Here is a 20,068-nt window from a genome sequence, read left to right as displayed (position 1 = left end):
ACATATTTCTAAAATAGCTCTAGGCTTACTCTACGTCTTCATCCTAGTGGTAAGCCACTTCTCTCGGGGCCATTGGAGTTCCCCTTTTTCTAACGTGATGCTCGCTTCAGCAAAGAGCACTGCCATGAACAGCCCACTTACATACATCTATTATTTTTTTGGTTATTTGATAATTTATTATCTCATAGTGGCATGTAGGAGCATAAAGATTTACCACAAAAATATATGGGTACTGAACTGAACATACAAAACATTCACTGTGTCTGGTGGCTTTAAAAAAAATGTCACAGTAGTAAAGCGACAATTTACCAGGAGGCCCAGGAACAAAGGTGAATGCCATCAACCAGAGGGCTTGCATCCCAGACAGGGGAACTGGAGCCAATTTCTCTCCTGAATCCATGTCTGCTTCCTCTGCTCTTTCCTTTCCAAAGGCAGGCTGACTCACTCCAGTCTCCAGGATGAGCTGGGTGACCCTCCTCTGGCTGGCCGGCAGCGTGACTGTCCAGCTGCCTGCCTGAAGACGCTGCTTTATCAGAGAACCCTGATTGTCTGTTCGTGCTCTCTGACCAATTTTTCCATAGTGTCTTAAGTTTATCTACTGAGCTACATGCCCAGCACTCTGGGCATCTTTTCTAAGTTCTTTCTAGTGTGACAGAATTATAATATGGTGTGACCCCCTCCCCCTCTTGGAATGGACGGACACACACACACACAGTTTGCTTGTTTTGAGACAGGATCTCATGAAGCCCAGGCTGGCCTTGAATTTACTAGTAGGCTGAGGTAGGCAGTGGCTGCTTGGTTAAGCAGTGATGATTTGATTTATATTTTTATTATACTTTTATTATCTTTTATTTAGCAAATGTTGGAAATAATATTAATACTTTTTTTTTTAAAGTTTAAGTTCACTTACTAGGAACATAGGCATTTGATATACAGGGGACACTGACGATGCTTATTCAGAATTTGCCACGGGTCCAAAATCATTTCAGTATTTCTATGCCACATCTCAACCTTCACAACTACTCTGAGGATAGGACTAACATTAGCCCCATTCTACAGAGGGCAAAAGTGAGGCCTGGGGCAAGGATGCACCAGAGCCAAGATTAAATGCAGGCTCCCCAGGTGTACATCTGACCAGTCCAAGAGTGCTTCAGTCACAGAATAAGATGCCCACAGTGGGACGTGCAAACCTGTTACCTGGGGGTAAGAGTCCTCAAATGCTCGATCCGGAGTCATGTGCTTGATGACGTCAGCCAGAACAGTGTTAACTTCTCGTTTCTATACAGGGAACAAAACCAACTCTGTTGTCAGGTGGAGACGCCCAGCTCTCTGACGTGCCCATGATATCGGGCTGGCTGGGTAGCTCAGTGAGCACTCCCCAGCACGTGTGAGGCCCTGGGTTCATCTCAGGACCAAACCCAACCAACCAACCAAAAAGCCACACACCTTCCAGAAAATCATTTCAAATATTCCAAAAGAATAAATACAAGGAAAGAAATCCTGTCCACAGCCTCAGTACAGTACCCCCCCCCCCCATGGCTGTGTTACTCTAAATCAGGACTGAACACACTGGTCTACAAAGATTAAGTCATTTAGGCTACTTTCTGCCTACCTGGCCCAGGTTCCTGCCTCAGCACCTGGGAAGTAAGCAGGGAGGCATTGTGGGAAGCATTAAGACTCACCCCTTACAAGCCTTCTGCCCTAACTTCAGTCATCTGTGCCAAGGAGCCACGTACAGCCCAAGTCCAGCCTACTGTACATAACCAGCAAGTGACGAATAGCTTCGCATTCAGCCCAGTACAGACGGTATTACATGACAGCAACATTTCTGAGACCCGCATTTTCAGAGTGTGTAAGTAAGGTTTACAGGATCCCAGCCGTGCAACCCCATTCGCTGTCTGCCGTAACAGAACACCATATGGAGGGAGTTTCAAGAGCAGAGCTTTCCTACCTGTGGCCCTATACAGGTGGTGAGTCTCAGACTCAGGGCCTGAAGCAAAGCCTGCTCCGCACAAACAGCTCCCGCTCACAGGGCCCTCTCGAGATGGAAGGGACCAACGGACTCTTTAGGATTTTGTTTTAAGGCCACTATTCCCACCCATGAGGGCTCCACTCTCAGGACATGATACATCTTTCTAAATTACACTGGCTTCCTTGGGATAGTTAACGAGAGGTGGCATGACCCGTGCTCAGAATGCCAGCCAGCAGTGTGAGCTGTGGGCAGCTGCCTGTGGCTCCAGTTTTTAATACCGAGGCCTCAGTGAACAGGTACGGGCACGTGAATGCAGGAGACAGGGTGGACACAGATGTGCAAACCACAGCCCTGCTCTAACTGCCAAAGGGCTTGGTGCTCAAGCACGAGGATGTGCGTTGTGGCCCGCAGCACCCATAAGAAGCTAGGAGCAGGTCTGTATACCTGTAACTCCAGGCCTGGAGACAGCCGGGACAGAGGGACTAGAGACAGGAGGATTGCTGACTACTGGTCTGCTCACTCTGCCTCAGGGAAATAAGGCAATAGTAATGTGTTTAGCATTTTCAAACATTTAGAACCTGCATGTGCTTCCCACCCACAGGCAAAACCAACACTTCTTTCCCTGGGTGCAGACAAAACCATAGTTTGGGGAATTTTAGACTCATCACCGTCATTATTGTCATTCAGAACCAGTTTTCATTTTTAAGGTAAACATGTTCACACACACACAGCCCTCCCATACACCTATCATAATGATAAGTGAGATGGATGGCTGGAGACTTGGCTCAGCAGTTAAGAACACTTGCTGTTCTTTTATGAGGACCAGAGTTTGAAGTTCGATACCCACACTAGATAGCACACAAAGTACTCTGATTACAGCTGACGGGACCTGACTCTGACACCTCTGTTTCCACAGGCACATACACATGCATGCAGTAACCCCTTTCCCCCAACAGTTTCCTCCAATAGACACACACACACACATACACACACACACACACACACACACACACACACACACAAAGAAATAAACCTTAAAAATGAAAACTGGTTCTGAATGACAATAATGACGGTGATGATGATGATGGTGGTGGCAGTGGTGATGATGATGATGCAGTAAGAGGAAGACACCTAGAGTTGACCTCTGACCTCCATGTGTGCATACAGAGTACACACATACACACACCAAAATATTTAATAATGTTTTTAAAACAAGTTAACTCTGGCAAGAAGGCCAGAAGAGTCCAGGTCTACCTGATTCTAAAGCCCTTATTCTTTGATGAGTCTAAAATTCCCCAAACTATGGTTTTGTCTGCACCCAGGGAAAGAAGTGTTGGTTTTGCCTGTGGGTGGGAAGCACATGCAGGTTCTAAATGTTTGAAAATGCTAAACAACACCGATATTAAATAAAATAGAAAAAAAGAAAAGGAAAACGCTGCCCACTATACGCTCATGGAAGTTTATAAAGCATTTTCGCATCTCGCCCAGTAGCCAAGGGACCACTGGTCAGCCTCGTCTGACACGGCACTGCCCAGCCTGACAGCCTGAAGTGTCAACGTTGAGCCATTGTGGGACACACTTGCTGACGCCACATGCTAATACTCCTCAGAACGTGACTTCTAAGAGCTGGACTGAGTGTTGTGTGCCTACAGCTCCAGTCACTCCTTTAGCCCAGGACTTTGAGGCCTGTCTGGACAACACAGTAAGGCCCCAGCTCAAGTATCACTGCAGTATCCCTAAGTGGGCAGGCGCTGTTGCTGTGGTAACCATTGAAGCACAAAAGCCTTTGGAAAACAACCCCACAGTCATACTCACCGTGAAATGCCTGCAGGTGTACTCTACCCAAACCTCGGCACAATTAATGTAGTCCTACAAAGAAAGGGAAAAGTCGTTTTAGGGTGAGCACAGCACCTCTAAACTTTCATCACAAAGATCACAGACAACTCCTCAAGGGCTCTAAGGGGAGAGAGAGACAGAACTGTCTGGCTGACTCTGACAGTTGGAATATACTCCCAGGGTTGGGGCTGCTTGGAGAGGCAGAGTTGGAGGAGTAAGAGGAGGAGGCCCTCTGAGGGCTATGGCCCAGCCTAGCCTCCGGCCTGCCCTCTCTGCTTCCTGACTCCACCAAGCTATAAGAGGCTGCATACAGCACAAACCCCTATGCATGAACCTAGTTCTTCTGCCCTCCCTGCCCTGACAGTTGGATCCTCTTGACTGCGAGCCAAATTCAACTGCCTCCCATAGGTTGCTTCTGACCCATGCCTGGTCAGAGCACGACATTTAATTGACATGTGTTACCATGAAAAGCGAGTTATAAAAGGAAACATGTAGCCTGAAGCTTGCTGTGGACTCTGATCCCAGCACTGTTCCGCAGGCCAAGATGCAAATCTAGGGAGCTCTGCCTTGCTTATTGAGTAAAGGGCCCAAGGTCTGAGGAGACCTTGCTCCTCAGCATAAAAGCCCTCTCATCTCTGCACAACACCTCCGGGGGGATCTCACTCAGAGCTCAAGGTTTGCTTGTTGCCTTAAAAATAAAGCATTTGATCCACAGAAGGGTTGTACATCTATCTTATGAAAAAGTCTGAAAAGCCCTAAAGGGGCCAGGGACATGGCTCAGCAGGTAAGAGCACATGCCACCAAGACTGACAACCTAAGGTTGACTCCCGGAACCTGTGTTAAAAAGCCCGATGTCATGGTGACACTTTCAGTCCCAGCTCCCAGAAGGCAAAGGCTCTATGAGTTCCAGGCCAGTCTGGTCTACATAGAGTACCCTCAGCCAGGAACAAAGACGATCAACAAACAAAACCGGGGAGGAAGAAAGTCCACAGGCAGCGAGCCTGGAGCTGTGCAGAAACAAGGCAGAAGGCAGGACCTGCACCTGAACTGTCCCTCGGACTTGTACACGGATACCAAGGCACAAGTGCAGTCACGTGCACACACACACACACACACACACACACACACACACACACACCTCACAGCCATGGCAGTCATCACACTCACAACAGCACATGCCACCAGCTGGTCTATCCTTAAGACTTCTGGCAGCCCTGGTGCTCAACAGCTAGTCCTCAGTCCTTTAGGGCTCTCCAAGTAGGTGGCTACTTCAAATATACACTTGGCTATTACACTCTGGATGCCCTCTGCACAGCTGGAAGACTCCCAAAGTTTCAATACTGGTAACTGTATGCTTTGTGTGCATTGTGGGGCCTTAGAAACAAAGTATGATTGAGACAGAAAACATGAAGAAACATCTTTAATGCCATTTGATCCCTCTAAATGTTAATAAATAATACAAAGACAATTTCCTTTTTTACAAGTTTGATTAGTAGAAATTTCATTCATCATTAGGCTTTTTGATGTTGTTTGTTTTGGTTTTTTGAGACAGGGTCTCCCTTACATAGCACAGGCTGATCTTAAATGATTCATCCTCCTGCCTCAGACTCCTGAACACTGCAATTACAGATGTGAGTCACCATAGATGGCTAACGCTTGTTTCTTTAAAACAAATGTACAGCCCAGCAGTTAAGAACAATTGTTGCTCTTGCAAAGAGCCCAGGTTTGGTTCCCAGCACCCACGTGGCAGCTCACAACTGTCCATAACTTCAGTTCCAGGGGACCTAATGCCCGTTCAGTTCCAGGGGACCTAATGCCCGTTCTGGCCTCCACAGTCACTGCACACAAGTAGTGCACAGACATACACACAGGCAAAACACCCATACACATTTTTAAAATTAAGTGTATATTATACAACTTCTATGAAAACGGTGGTTCTGCGGTCTAAATGCCCACTCACCTGAGGATTCTTCAGTTTAGTGATGACTTTCCAAGCTTCATTGAGAATCTGAAGTCGATCGTTCTCAGGAGGATCAGCCAAAGCCAAGTTTAACCCCAATGATCGAAAAAGGAGATGCTAAGAAGTACCAAACAGTTATGTTACTGAGATTTTAAGTCAAAATAACGTGACTCAGAGAGAAGGAGAGGGCTCCAACATTTCACCTGTCTCCAGGGAAACCTTCCCGAGACCTCTGTCTGAGATTGTATGGATCCACCCAAACAACTCGGAGAAACTCAGGTCTGGCTCCAGCTGCCAGAGCACCTCGGGGTAGAGCCTGCATCTGCCTGAGCTCAGTTCCCAGTGCACCTCTAAGTGAGCTGGCTTCGGATAGTAGTCTACTCTGCAGGTCTAATCTGGAGGAAGTTTCCACTAATTGGGTAGAACGTGGGGGTGGGGGGGGATGTGTGTGTTCACAGGTATGTGTGTGTGCATGTGTACGAAAAGGCCACAGATCAGACCTGAGTGCTATTCCTCAGGAGCCGCCTACCTTGGTTTTGTTCTTATTTTTTTTTAAAGATTTATTTATTTGTTTGTTTTTATATAAGCACACTGCAACTGTCTTCACACACACCAGAAGAGGGCATCAGATTCCATTACGGATGGTTGTGAGCCACCATGTGGTTGCTGGGGATTGAACTCAGGACCTCTGGAAGAGCAGCCAGTGCTCTTAACCCTTGAGCCATCTCTCTAGCCTTGGTTTTTGTGACAAGGTCTCTTACTGGCACCTGGGCATCACCAATTAGGTTGCCTGGCCAGTGACTCTAGGGGTGTGCCTGCCTCCATCTGCCCAGGACTGGGATGACACACACTATCACTCCGGGCTTTTATATGGGCACCAAATTTAGATCCTCAGTCAAGCTTGAACAAGTATTTAACTATCTGCAACCTTCATAGCCCAAAGGCTATGAAGACATTTTAAAGACATGTGAGCAAAGTCTTTCCTAAATACTCTACAGTGAGTACATTCACGGATTCTGCACTCAAGCCCCCTCCACGGTGTTTATACACAGCACTTACACAGCGTTAACGGTCCTGAATCTCAGTTATCTTCCATCACATCCTTTAGGCCCGCACTGCCCCGCCCCCTCTGCCCTCCAGGGCAATCAGATAGACACCTTCTGTCTCTTCTCTCTCTTTTCCTATTACACAATAAGTCCAGAGCCTACCTTGGGGAAGCCGGACTCGTCACACTCTTTGATCATGCCGATGAAGTCCATAGACCTGGTGGCAACGAACTCAGCCCTGAAAGCTGACATCACGGAGTTCAACAGCAAAGCACTGCAAGACACAGGCGCCTCAGGATGCACGCCTCCATTTATTACTTTGGTTTGTGAAAGCAAGTCTTTCTCTGTAGCCTAGGCTGGCATTGAACCTGCAATCTCCCCATCTCCACACCTCAAATTGTGCGGTGACAGACAGGTGTCACCGTACCTGGCTTGAAAGCCACATTTAATGCTAGGAAGTATACTGCCAAGGGTGACTGACAGCTTTGAATGGGAAGGTTAGAAAGAAAAACAAACAAACAAACAACAACAACAAAAAAAACAATCAAAACAGCAGATATAGCAAGGGCAGTCTCTGAGGCTGCCACAAACTCACTACTTAGCTGGAATTTGACAATGTTTGAATTAACTAGATGGATGGACAGGAGAATCAGTCCAACCCACTTAAATAGAAGTGAGCCTTCAGGAGACTGGTGTACTAGCAAAACTCAATATTCAATAACAATCTGAGTCCTTGCTATAAATGTATGTCTTTTATAAAAGGAATTCCTAATGAAGAGACCTTTGAATTTTGGGTACTGGAGGCAGAACAAAGCCCACTCATGGATACAGAGTGTCTGCCACCAAGAGAGTAGCAAAAGAGAACCTCATATACCCAGGAGGCGTGAGAACCAAGTACATCCTGGCCCTACCACTGACCACAGCCCCATAAGGAAAAGGATATTATCATCACTCCCATTTTTGCAAAGGGGAGGCACAGGGCAGTCAGGTAAGTGGCCCAATATCACAAAGCTAAAATAGGATGAAGCTGAGGTCTGAGACCAGGCAATTCAAATCCATTGTTTTGAACCTCCACACAGGCTAACCTACCTCTCTGCCAGCACTTATCCATGTTAGGGGTAAAAGGTCAAAAACATGAACAGAAAGAAGCAAGTGACGGCTGAGGAGATAGCTCAGTTGGCCAAGTACTTACTGCACATGTGAGGAGTTAGGTTCAAACTTCCAGCACTTCTATAATAACCTGAGTGTGGTGATGCATACCTGTAACCCCACAGCTGGACAGGCAGAGACAGGAAGACATCTGGGGCTAACGGAATCAGTAAGCTCCAGGTTCACGAGAGACCCAGCTCAAGAAATAAGGTGGAGAGCAACAGAGAAAGAAACCTAACACTGACCGCTATGCATGGACTCAGACAGACAGACAGATACACACACACTCACAGACACACGCACACTCACACACACACACACACACATACATACTCAGCCACTAACTCCAACGTCAAGCACGGGCCTTATGAGCCTTTGAAATACTTACTTGTTCCCTAGTTTCTTACATCTTTCCATCATCTCCGTCAGCAAAGCCTAGGAAGTTTAAGAGGAAAGGCATCAGCATGGCGGATGTAAAGCAACAAAGTGCCACACCCTAAACAGCAGCCAATTTACATAATGCAAATTCCCACACCTCTCATTGCCAGACCAGGACGGGAAGGATAAGAAAGCAAAACAATTCGTTTCCGAGGCCTTTAAAGGGAAGGATAAAGGACGGGGGCTGAGCATCAAGTGCTTCCGGGGTCAGGTCCAGCCTCCCTGGCTACTAAAGCCGAGACCTTGGTGAGAGACCGACTCTACCGAAATGTGTCTCCCCACACTCACAGAGGACATCATCCTACCCATACGGTCACTACAGGATGATGCGCCTCTGGCTTCTGGGCAAGACAATGATGGAAAGTTCCTAAGTTTGTATGACATTCCTACCGGTCTGTCAAAGTGCTGTGGCCTGCTCAGTAGTGCAGTCAAAAAGCCATCAAGAAGCGCCAGGTTACAGCTCGGTGCCCACGAGTCACAGAACGAGAGCTTGCTGTTGTGTTCTTATCTCTCCCACCCAGGTGCATCACTCTTCTCCCATTTCACAGAAGAGAAACTGAGGCATGGCACAGCAACAGATTTTAGCCACAGCCACATTGCTGGCAACCAGGGCCAGCAATGACCCCAAATGAGCTGGCCCTGGTACAAAGACTACATTCTTTGCCATGTGTTCTTTCCAAGGTTCTAAGAGTGTCCTTCCCCCCAAGGGGGACGGTTTACTCCTGGGCACTAATGGCTTCGGAGCTATCTTAAGACAATGCCGTGTCTTCAAAAGAGCTCCTGGGTTTTATGTTTTGTTTTGAAAAATCGATGCATGAAGTGGCCTTTAGGGCAGTGGTTTGGGAACTGTTTTGTATACAGACAAGGTCAAGCCGAGGACAGAAGGGCTAATGTCAGCCGTCCAGACACTGAGCACTTGACTGAGCCTCAGGTGTCAGAATAATTCTCCTCTCTTCTGCATGCTTTGTGGTGGGACGCTGCACACCATAGGCTATGCCAGACAGGCAAGGGCTTCCTCATACGGAGTGGAAAGGAGGTTTGATCCTGAAGCCAAAATGATAGCCTGTGCATTTTTAGGATCCCTTTTTCAAATTCTGCACCCCACATAAAACTAGATCCTGTTGTGGACTAAATCATGTGTCCCCCATCTCAAATTCCAATGAGAAATTAATCAGGAAGTGGGCTTTGAGGGGGGAAAGTGCTAAGGTTAACTGAGGTCATCAGGGTGGGACCCCATCCAAAAGGGTTATGAAGGAAGGTTGAGAGAGCAGGGAGGTGTGTGCACAAAGGAAAGGACACAGCAAGGATATAGCCATTTGCACACAGAAGAGGAAGGCCTCCCCAGAGACCAGGTCTGCTGGCATCTCGACCTTGCTTGGCCTTCAAGGCCTCCAGAATTGAGACAGCGAAGGTCTGTTGCTCAGGCCTCCCGGTCTGTGCTCCCCCGACTGGAGGGCCTGAGTTATATAACAAATATTCCACTAAGCCATGGCAGCCTCGCTCTGCTTTTCCTTGTAGACTTAGTTATGTGATCCATTTCTAGCTGCTGAGACAGGCTGGGAAGTATTCTAAGGACTTTGAGAGGGAAAAAAAAATCAAATTATGATGTAAGGGTTGCAGTGGCTGCAGACACCTCGCTCCTAGCAGGGGGCTGTAGAACAGAAGGACAGACAGAGGTTGCCTGGCCCAGAATGTCTTGCTATTGAAGGGCATACGGAACTATATTTGTCAGCCAGGCCTGTTGACTGTCTGTTCCTCACAGCCAGAAGCATCCCGACTGCTGCTAAGATGCTGTCTCTGTGGTTTCCCGACCCACTGGAGACACACTGCTACTTGAAAACTTACCCTTGACGATTAACTCCAAGTGCTATCTCAGAAAAGCTGGAAAAGGGACATTCCACACAACTGTGATGCTCCACAGCACAGAAACGCTCATTCAAAACCGACTGAAAGAGCAACCTGAACACAATGACCAATGTCTGGGGCACAGAGGAGCAGGCAGTCAGGATCTCACACAATGACCAATGTCTGGGGCACAGAGGAGCAGGCAGGCAGGATCTCACGATGTCTTGAGGGCCATTCTTCCGTACACTCACATGCACAGAAGTGTGTTGGCCTTTTTTAGGGTTTTGGACAGTCTTGGTGTATAGCCCAGATTGAACTGACACTTGCTATGTGACCTAGGCTAGCCTCTGGCCCGTCATCATCCTGATTCAGCCTCTTGGGTGTCCAGTCACCATGCCTGACCTACTTAGTGCTTCTGAAAAGATGAACTGGGGAAGATGCCCATCTATAGGGAAAACAATCAGGTTTTCTAAAGTTCTTTTTTTGGGAGGCTGGAGAGATGGCTCAGCCAGCCAGGTGCCGGTTTCATAAGCATAATAAAGACTTGAGTTTGGATCTCAAAACCCAAGAAAAAGCCAGGCAAAGAGATCTGCACCTCAGAACTGGAGGCTGAGGGACTGCGGACAGGATCCCTGGAGCTCACTGTCCCGCCAGCCCAGCCTACTCAATGAACTTTGAGTTTAATGAGAGACCCTGTCTCCAAAACTAAAGATGGCTGGCTGGCAAGATTGCTCACCAAGTAAGGGCTCTAACCACGCAAGCTTGGCGACCTGGGTACAAAGGACACCGAGTTGTCCTCTGGCCTCCATGTGTTCACTTTGGCACATGTAACCCCCCTCCTTAAACCACACAATAATAGTAAATAAGTAAACTTTAATTAAAAAAATAAAGGTGGCTGGGCGTGGTGGCGCACGCCTTTAATCCCAGTACTTGGAAGGCAGAGGCAGGTGGATTTCTGAGTTCGAGGCCAGCCTGGTCTACAAAGTGAGTTCCAGGACAGCCAGGGCTATACAGAGAAACCCTGTCTCGAAAAACCAAAAGAAAGAAAGAAAGAAAGAAAGAAAGAAAGAAAGAAAGAAAGAAAGGAAGGAAGGAAGGAAGGAAGGAAGGAAGGAAGGAAGGAAGGAAGGAAGAAAGGTGGAATATAATTGAGGAAAACACATGACATCTACCTGTGGCCTCTATACTAACAAGTTCATACACCATACACAACACCACACGGAGACAAAACAACACCTACAATGCACATACAAACACATACAAACTGGGGCTGCCATACGGAATAAAGGCGCATCCCTAAGTGTCCAGGGAGGCAAGCGAGACACAAGAAGACGAAGCCACTAGAGGCTAATTTTATTTGTTTGTTTGTTTATTTATTTATTTATTTATGTTTTCCTGATCTTTGACAAGGACAAGAGGACTAACAGTTCAAAGACAGCTGACGTCATAACTGCTGGGGACAGCATACAGTGACAGGGACTGCTCTCAGTAGGCCAGGATGGAGACATCTCAGAAGCTCTCAGCAGCTCCTTATATAAAAGGATGGTGTCTGGGACCCTGAGGAGCAGAAGACATATCCATCCAGGGGATTTGCCATCAGAAATAAGGGACTGCTCTCAGTAGGCCAGGATGGAGGCTCTCAGTAGCCCACGGCAGCTCCCATTTCCCATTTCTCATTTCAGTTGTTCCCATTTCTCCTAACTTTAGCCCTGGACAACAGCTGTATAGATTTCATTTGTGTGTGACTGTTTTTCAGTTGGTCTTGGTGTGCATAATTATTTTATTATATCTGACTTTCTTACTTCTTTCTCCTCCTGTTCTGGTGAATTTTGAGTCCTAATGGCTTAGGTACGTGCTGTGCACTCTCATCTTGGAAACAATGAAAGAACTGCACAGTGGTAGTTCCAGATTAGTGCCTGACTTACAAAGAAAGTTTGAAGACATTATTAGAAAATGAAATAGAGCCAACATTAGGGCCCTAAGAAAGGAAAAAACTATTGAAGTTATGAAATAAGCTTTACACAACATTTAAGAGCGGTTCCTGGATAAACAAGTATAGGATATGTAAAATCTTATACTAGTAAAACTAAGTCAAAACCCTGGGACTCTTACGAGAGTCATTGTGCGCAATGTGCAGAAGCAGAAAGCTAGCAGAAATGCCGAGTTAAGGGTTAACCTGAGTCTTTCTGGCCACTGCCTGGCAGCTTTGCCCATCTCGTTTATCACTGGAGCTTCACAGGAAAACGCAGGTAGCTGACCTCAGAGCTCTGATCTCTAAAGTATAATAAGTCAAAAGTTAAAGTTTAAATAATGGTAAACTTACAATTATTATTACTTTGGCTATAGGCCTGGGAATAGGGAAAGAGTGAAACTTTGGAGAACAATTGTGATTCTTAATTCTTTATGGAACATGGTTATTCTTTTGAATTTGATTTGGCAATGATTATACAATATCTTTTTTTTTCTACCTGCTTTTGGAGTATCAATAAAAGACTGAGAAAAGAAAAAGACAAGAGAGACTGAGAGAGCATATGAGGTGAATGTGGAGAGAGAATGAAGAGTGAGAGAGAGAGAGCATGAGAAGAGCATGTGAGAGTGAGTGAGGAGAGCATGTGAGGTGTGTATGGAGAGAGTGTGTGTGTGAATGAAAGGAGAACACTCAGAGGTGTATAGGAGTATGAGAGTTTGAGAAAAGAAAGGTGCATAGGAGAAAAAACAGAGTGTACAAGAAAATACAGAGTGTGTGCAGCCTCAAGCTGTGAGCGAGCGAGTGAGCGAACAAGAAAGAGAACAGAGAGTGAGAAAGAGAGAAACTTTAAGCCTTAAAAACTTGCCTGTCAGCTTGAACCAGAAAAGTCGTCTATGTATATTTATTATGTGCCTTCCGGAAACCCTGCTTCCAGCTGCGAACTCTGATCCTGTGTCGAGGCTAGACCTCTGGCCAGGCCACACTCCTGAAGAACTCCCAGCTTGACATACTTGGCTCTCTGCACAACAGAACTTGCGATGCATACGGTATGCACTGTGTTGTTGGCCTGCGCTTATACTTACTATCGCTCCTGCTCCTACATTTCGTTATGTCTACATTTTATTTTTATAAAACTATAAAGGAAATGGCTAAACACAAAAGTTCTAAGACTACACAAGTGCATCTAGAAAGACGTGGTTCCTCCCCTTCTAATCATAACTGGTAACATTTTGGTGTTGGTCTTTCTAGAACTTTCCCTTCGCCTTGTTATTATTATAGAAGCCTGTTTTGTTTTTATAGGAACAAGATAACCCTATACACATCTGACTGCAAACTACCTGTCTACTCAAGAGTCAAGGCCAGCTCCCGTGCTTCCACGTTAGCATGCAAAATCAGCCACCATCATCTTAACGATTGAGCAATCACACCAGAGGCAGACAGTTTCAAGCTGACCCTAACTGACAGATGCTAAGAACGGCTTTCTTCCATTGTTCCTGTCATTTCTCTTCACTGGGGTTTCTTCCTAATAAATAAATAAATAAAGCATAACTGTGTGCAGAAGCGTATATACTAGAAGTCTGTGCTAAGAGCTCATCTTGCACGTTTGTGGGTATATAGGAGGTATATGTGAGTGGTGTATGTGCACCTGTGTGTACAGGTTCGTGTATACACAGACACCAGAAGAGGACACGGACTATCCTGTTCCCTCTCTCTCTCTGCTTTGTTCCTTTTAGACAGGATCTCTCACTGATCCTGGAGCTATTCTAGTAGCCAGGAAACCCAGCAATCCTTCTGTCACTGTACCCACCAGGGGAACGTGCAGCCACAGGAATGGGCAGCCAACTTTTTACATGGGTACTAGAGATTCGATCTCAGATCCTGATGCTTATACAGCAAGTGTTCTTACCTGCTAAGCCATCTCTCCAGCCTCATTTTATTATTATTACTACTACTATTATTATTTACTAGTGTTGAGTGTGAGTACAGGCATTCTCATGCTATGGGGCATGTGTGGAGGTTAGAGGAAGCCTTAAAGATTTGGCTCTCTCCTTTTATGCTTATGTGGGTTCTGGGGATGGAACTTAGATCACCAGGCTTATGTGGTCTTACCACAGCATCTGTACCCCCTGAGACAATCTCACTGGCCCTATACTTTTCCATTTTTAAAACTGGGTCTTGTTACGTAGCCTAGGCTAGCCTCAACCTCAGATTCATTATGTAGCCCTGGCTGACCTCCAACTTGAGGTAACCGTCCTGCCTCAATCTCCCAACAACTGAGATGACAGGTGTGTGTCACCTTGCCTGTCCTATGTTTTACAACCTTTAAGGAGTAATTTCCAGTGAGCAGACTAGAATGAACAGTCCCTTGGGTCAGTCTATCAGGAGACTCCCAGAAGGAACAGGTCCAAAGACACCCATTGGTTTCAGAGTTTAGTACCATACAGCCGGACTCCTTTCAGCTGTGTGGTATCTAAGCCACGGCTGCCTCCATTAGAAAGTCAGGATGGTAGGAACACAAAGAATTTGGATAATTGAAGCAGAGTGAACCCAGACATGGCGCAGGGTGTCAACAAAGCCACCGCTGTATGACAGGCTCAAGGATTTCCCTTTGTCTGTGACGCACTGCCTACTCCATAAGATCACACAGCCTCCGCACACCTCCAGAGATGACTAAGGCCACGGAGCTCTGAGAGGTCACTGGGTAATAAGGAGGGTGCACACTGCAATGAAGGGAGGGAAAGGCTTCAGGAAAATGACTCACGTCAGAAGAAGATCACATGTAAACACACACACACACACACACACACACAAGAGGGGCGGGGAGAGAGAGAATGAGAATGAATATAAACCAGATAGGGTGGGAAGGAATAGGCCTGAAACACAACATCACCAATGTCCAGATGGCAGGACTCTCACAATTCCTAATGTCGACTAACACACTTATCCATCCCTCCTCCTGTCTTTCACAGCTGCCAACAGTCCTCCCCCTCCCCAACGTGACCGATGCTTCTACCACCTGCCATTCCTCAAAGCATTGCTCTCTTGAGATTATCTTCTTTCCAAAACCCTCCAGGGTTCCCTGCTCTCAGGATGTGGCTTTAGCCACCTCTGTAGTTGGACCTGGCCTGGCCTTGCCACTGCAGCCCCCTCCCAAGTACCACAGGACCCTTACCATGCATGTACCCACCTATTAGCATGGCCCCCTCCATGTTAGCCCATCGTTCTTCAACCAAGCTTGGGTTTCCATTTATTTCCACAAGGCCTCCCAGGACCACCTACAACAATGTAGGCCACACACATCATAGCATCACAGCCCCCAACCTTAGCCCATAGAAGAAGGTTCACTATGCCTATTTTGCAGATGCCAAAACTGAGGCGGATGGAAGTCAGCAACCCAAGGCACAACAGACCGACTGTGTACCTCCCAGGGCCAGCCTTGAGCTACACTTCCCTCTGTTCTCCATCACTGTCTTCAAGCTGCACTGCGAGACTCAGCTAGGGACCCTGAGACTCTTTAAGAATCACCACTGAAGTTGGGTCCAGGCCTTTCTCCCCTTACTCCCGCTTCCAAATACACAGCAACACACAGTTTCTCAGGGGATTCCCATCACCCACAGCAAGCTGTGTATGACGGCTACCCTTTTCTGTGTGTGGTGTGCTTGAAATGAAGTGGCAATCTTTTACTGACTACAATTTCATTTTAACTGTAGAAAGGAAGAAAAATCTTGCCTTCAAACTATAGTAGGAAAAGCCCTTCTAGATAATCACCCTTTCTTAGATTTTTAATTTCCTCCATCATCATCATCATCATCATGACACAGGGACACTCCTATGTAGCCCAGGCTGGCCTCAAACTTATGACCCACCTGCCTCACTTAATGTTGGGTTTACAGGCCTCCCACTGCACATCTGGCTGTGAATTTCTATTCCTAGTTGGCAATGTATACATCAGGTGCTCACAGCTAAAGTCCCTTGCACCTGCCTGAGTTGTGTATGCCAACTGCTGTGGTCAGACCTTACAATATCCTATTTGGAGGCTCAGCTAAAAGGCACACAGCTCTGTTCTCCCCTTGCCTCATCCTCAGCTATCCAAGAGCTCTTAGCACCAAACACTGTCACATGGTCCCTTCAACCCCACCTTCCACACTGACATCAGTTCATCTACTACTTGAAAGTGATTGACTTTTTTTTTTTTTTTTTTTAACAAGACACTGCAAGTCCCTTACCTAAGTGCCCAAGAACACAGTCTGTCATTATTTAGGTGACCTAATTCTTCAGTCACTTCTACTGCATGATGATTTCCTACAGCGGTGCTCCCCCCTCCCCCCAAAAGTTCTATTCCCAGCCTCTGTCTCCTCTGAGATTCCCAATGTTTCAAATAAAAGCCAGGGCACCTTGTGACACCCACCTTCCTTTTTTTTTTTTTTAAATCTGATTTTGCCTTTTGTTAAAATAAGAAAAAAAAAGTGTTCTCATTTTCAACACATTAATCCTGCCTGTAGGAGTTAGGATCGTTCAGAGGAAGGTTGGGGCTCTGCTCCCACAGTTGAGTTTGTGGCACCTTTCTTGCCCAGGAGGGCGCCACATGTGGTTGCTAAGGACCACACACAGCACCCGGCAGCTCTTCAAACTCACTTCCCCTTAGACTACTCTAAGATGGAGTCAGATTGCCAAATGATCAAAAGAAATTCCACTAAAATATTAGACATCTCCCCCGCACCTCCCCATACTTTAGATTCTGAAAAGTCAAAAACATAAGCAAAGCAAAGGAAATTCAGGGAAGGTGGCCCCAACGCTGTCCAGATGCGGTGGCACATGCTGGAATCTCAGCACTCAGGAGACTGAGGCAGGAGGATAATGAGCTCCAGGCCAGCCTGGGTTTCGAGCATGACCCCAACTGAACATGTATGTAGGACACCCACTCAGCACAGGAAAAGGCAGTGTCCTGGTTTAGTCCAGATACAAACTAGAAAACAGAAACTGTGCCAGATAAAGACATGGTGCTCTCAGAGACTAGGGACAAGTCAGCTGGCATCCACTGTCCCATGACACGGCCACAGAGCTGAGGGCAGACCCAATCACCCCAACATGAATGACCTCACTTTGACACTAGGCTATCTAAGGCTTATGACCCACACAGCAACTGAGTTGAGCTGCTGTTTCTGCTCAGCTATGCAACTGTGAACAGCCTCATGTCAATACACACAGCCAGCCAGACAGACAGACAGACACTCATGGGTTCCAAAGGCCCCCACAGCCAGCCACTAAATGCACACACAGGAATTCAACCAGTACCCCGATGGCTACCTGACTTTGGACGGCCACAACCACATGAACACAGTGTTCAGGGCTAGACACGCACTGCTCACTTCTCCAGGGTCAACCCTGAGAGTGGTACAGTTCAGTCAGACGCCTCTTCTTTTTGTTCAAATGCGTTGCCTGCCGCTGGGAGACAGGCCCCTGCCTCTGAACTGCTTCGCTCCCTTTTATTAACAGCAAGCTACCTTTTACTTTCAAGCACGGGAAGGAAGGCCAGGCAAGCTTCATCTGTCAGTAACGTCAGCATGCACTTGGGGATCACCAGGAAGGAAAAACTGTATTTCTGTTAGCAGTTTAATTCCTGAGAGAACATCACTCAAAAGAGGAAGGAGGGGAGAGGGAGGAAGAGATGGAGGGAAAGGAGAAAGGAGCATTATATAAGCAATGAGGAAAGGTCTACCTGCCCTTGCGTGAAATAGGACACTGGCACCCACTACACAGACCTTATTGAACTAAGAGAAACACAGATGGTCAGAGGAAGGTAAATGAAGAAGGGAGAAGTGTCCCCTGCCCTGGAGGAGGATTTCAAAGGTTTCTCTCTGGCCACCAACTCCCAACCATAGGAATGTGGCCTGAGTGGCTCCTTTCCTCCCAGTCTCAGGAAATGCTGCTATCATCTAAATCCACAGAGAACCAGCCACAGGGCTGAGCTCTTCATAAGGGCACCTAAAACGACATTACTGAAGCTGTTGGAAAGGACCCTGGGAATATTACAGGGCACACAGAGCAGAGGTGTCATACACCATGGGGAAGGGAAGCCAGCCTTGCTCCTCAGTGGTGAATCCCCACCACCACACACACAACCACACACACACACACACACACACACACACACACACACACTGGCCTTACCTCTGGAGCGTGGTAGGAGACACACTGGAAGATCCAGCCCATGGCAGGCGAGTACAGAGGGAGATAGGACAGCAGCTCCACTCCCTGGGCCACCAGCTGGTTCTGGACAGTGTCCCCATGAATCTATAGGAGACCAAAGGGACCTCAGAAAGGAGTCACATCACCCAAGGCAGGCTGGCTGGGAAGTGTATGGATGGATGCGAGGGTAACAGCCTGCTTTCTCAGCTGATTTTTAAAAGCAAAACAAAATGCACACCAAGTTTCCCATGCCACCCAGCTGAGCGGTTCATGGGGGCATGCTGCACGGGCAGAAGCAACCCAAAATATGGATCAGCAGATGCCAGGAAGTAAGGCAGATTGCCTGGAGGCATTTCCTGCTCACACCTGTGTTAACTCTCCCTCCAGCCAACACCAGGTAAAGACCCCTGCGGATGTCAGTGTCCCCTTGCACACCTGGCCAGCGGCCAGGGTCCTCAGCTTGGTGAATTTATTCACGGAACGGTTTGCTCAGTGAGCTGCAGAGCTGCTCGCCTACCTGTTTAAATGTAAGCAGGAAGTCAAAGAAGTTCTTATTGAGGCTCTCCTTGAGGTGCGGGGCCACTTCGATCCCCACCTGCAAGTAAACAAAGCGACACCATCGTGACAGCGAAGAGCCAGCTGCAGAGGAGACTCCTCTTGATGACTTTTCTTCTCTCCAACCCAGGCTCTATGTCCTCGCTGGCCTTGTGCCCAACCATACCCCTGCCTCAGTCTCTCAAGTGCTGGGCTTACAAGTGCGTGCCACACACCTACCTGTGGCACCATTCTGATAACATAAAACAAAGGAGCTGGGACATAGCTCAGGGTAGAGTGTTTGCCTGGCATGTATAGGACCCTAGTGCTCATCTGCCAGTACCACAGTACACATGAGTGTGCACGTACGTGCAGACACACACATGCACACACACAGACAGACACAGACACTTAGAGGAGAAGCCTATTCCATTCTGCTGATCTGTTTCCCGACTCAATAAACACGTATTCATTTTATAAGAAAAGCCGCAGAAGCTATTTTTAACGGGAAAGGGGTAGCTGTGATCATCTTTGAATTTCCCAAGAGCAATGAATATATTCCTGAACAAACCACCCAGAGAACAAATCAATACAGTACAAAGGAAGGCTGCGGTCCTCGGATGGTGAAAACACCATTCTCTCCATTTCACACACACAAGACAGACAACACTCATGGATACGTTTATTAGATGAAGCAGGACTCTGGTAGGGGGAAGGAGCATGGTGGTGGTGGTCCATGTGCTGGGCACATACAAGGCCCAGGGTCCAGCTCACAACATCCTCCTGAAGTCCCCAGAGCTTATGATGTAAAAGACAGTCAGCTTCCACATCATCGCTAAAAGCAATGCAGACTGGTTCTTTGCTAGTCAGGCAGCCATGTGCTTGACTCGGCTCTAATAGGACAAATACAAAGAACACAAACGTCACCATCTGTCTAGACAGATGGTTCAGCAGGAAAGGGTGCCTGTCACCAAAACTAACAATCTGAGTACATTCCCGGAACCCACACAGTAGAGAGAAGCCTGACTCCATGGCAGGCCTACACACACTAGGGGAATATAATAGTAATTATTTCTTAAAGCTGTCACCCAGGGCAGGCATGATGCCATAGAGCTTGAGTCTCAGCACTC

At 47.2% G+C, this 20,068-nt stretch overlaps 1 protein-coding gene across 1 annotated transcript in view; it reads right to left on the bottom strand.

The window, feature by feature from the left end:
* Positions 1–20,068, bottom strand: part of Vps35l (VPS35 endosomal protein sorting factor like) — a 100,325-nt gene that overhangs the window by 42,315 nt on the left and 37,942 nt on the right. The window contains exons 13-19 of the mRNA XM_021166497.2: positions 18,922–18,999; positions 18,387–18,509; positions 8,352–8,398; positions 6,977–7,088; positions 5,769–5,885; positions 3,788–3,841; positions 1,198–1,278 (exon numbers count right to left, since the gene is read on the bottom strand). Of these exons, the coding sequence (XP_021022156.1) occupies positions 1,198–1,278; positions 3,788–3,841; positions 5,769–5,885; positions 6,977–7,088; positions 8,352–8,398; positions 18,387–18,509; positions 18,922–18,999 (612 nt within the window). The remainder of the gene's footprint in view (positions 1–1,197; positions 1,279–3,787; positions 3,842–5,768; positions 5,886–6,976; positions 7,089–8,351; positions 8,399–18,386; positions 18,510–18,921; positions 19,000–20,068) is intronic.

Source organism: Mus caroli, chromosome 7, assembly GCF_900094665.2.
Source record: "Mus caroli chromosome 7, CAROLI_EIJ_v1.1, whole genome shotgun sequence".
Taxonomy (NCBI): domain Eukaryota; kingdom Metazoa; phylum Chordata; class Mammalia; order Rodentia; family Muridae; genus Mus; species Mus caroli.
This window is presented reverse-complemented; position numbering and strand designations above follow the sequence as displayed.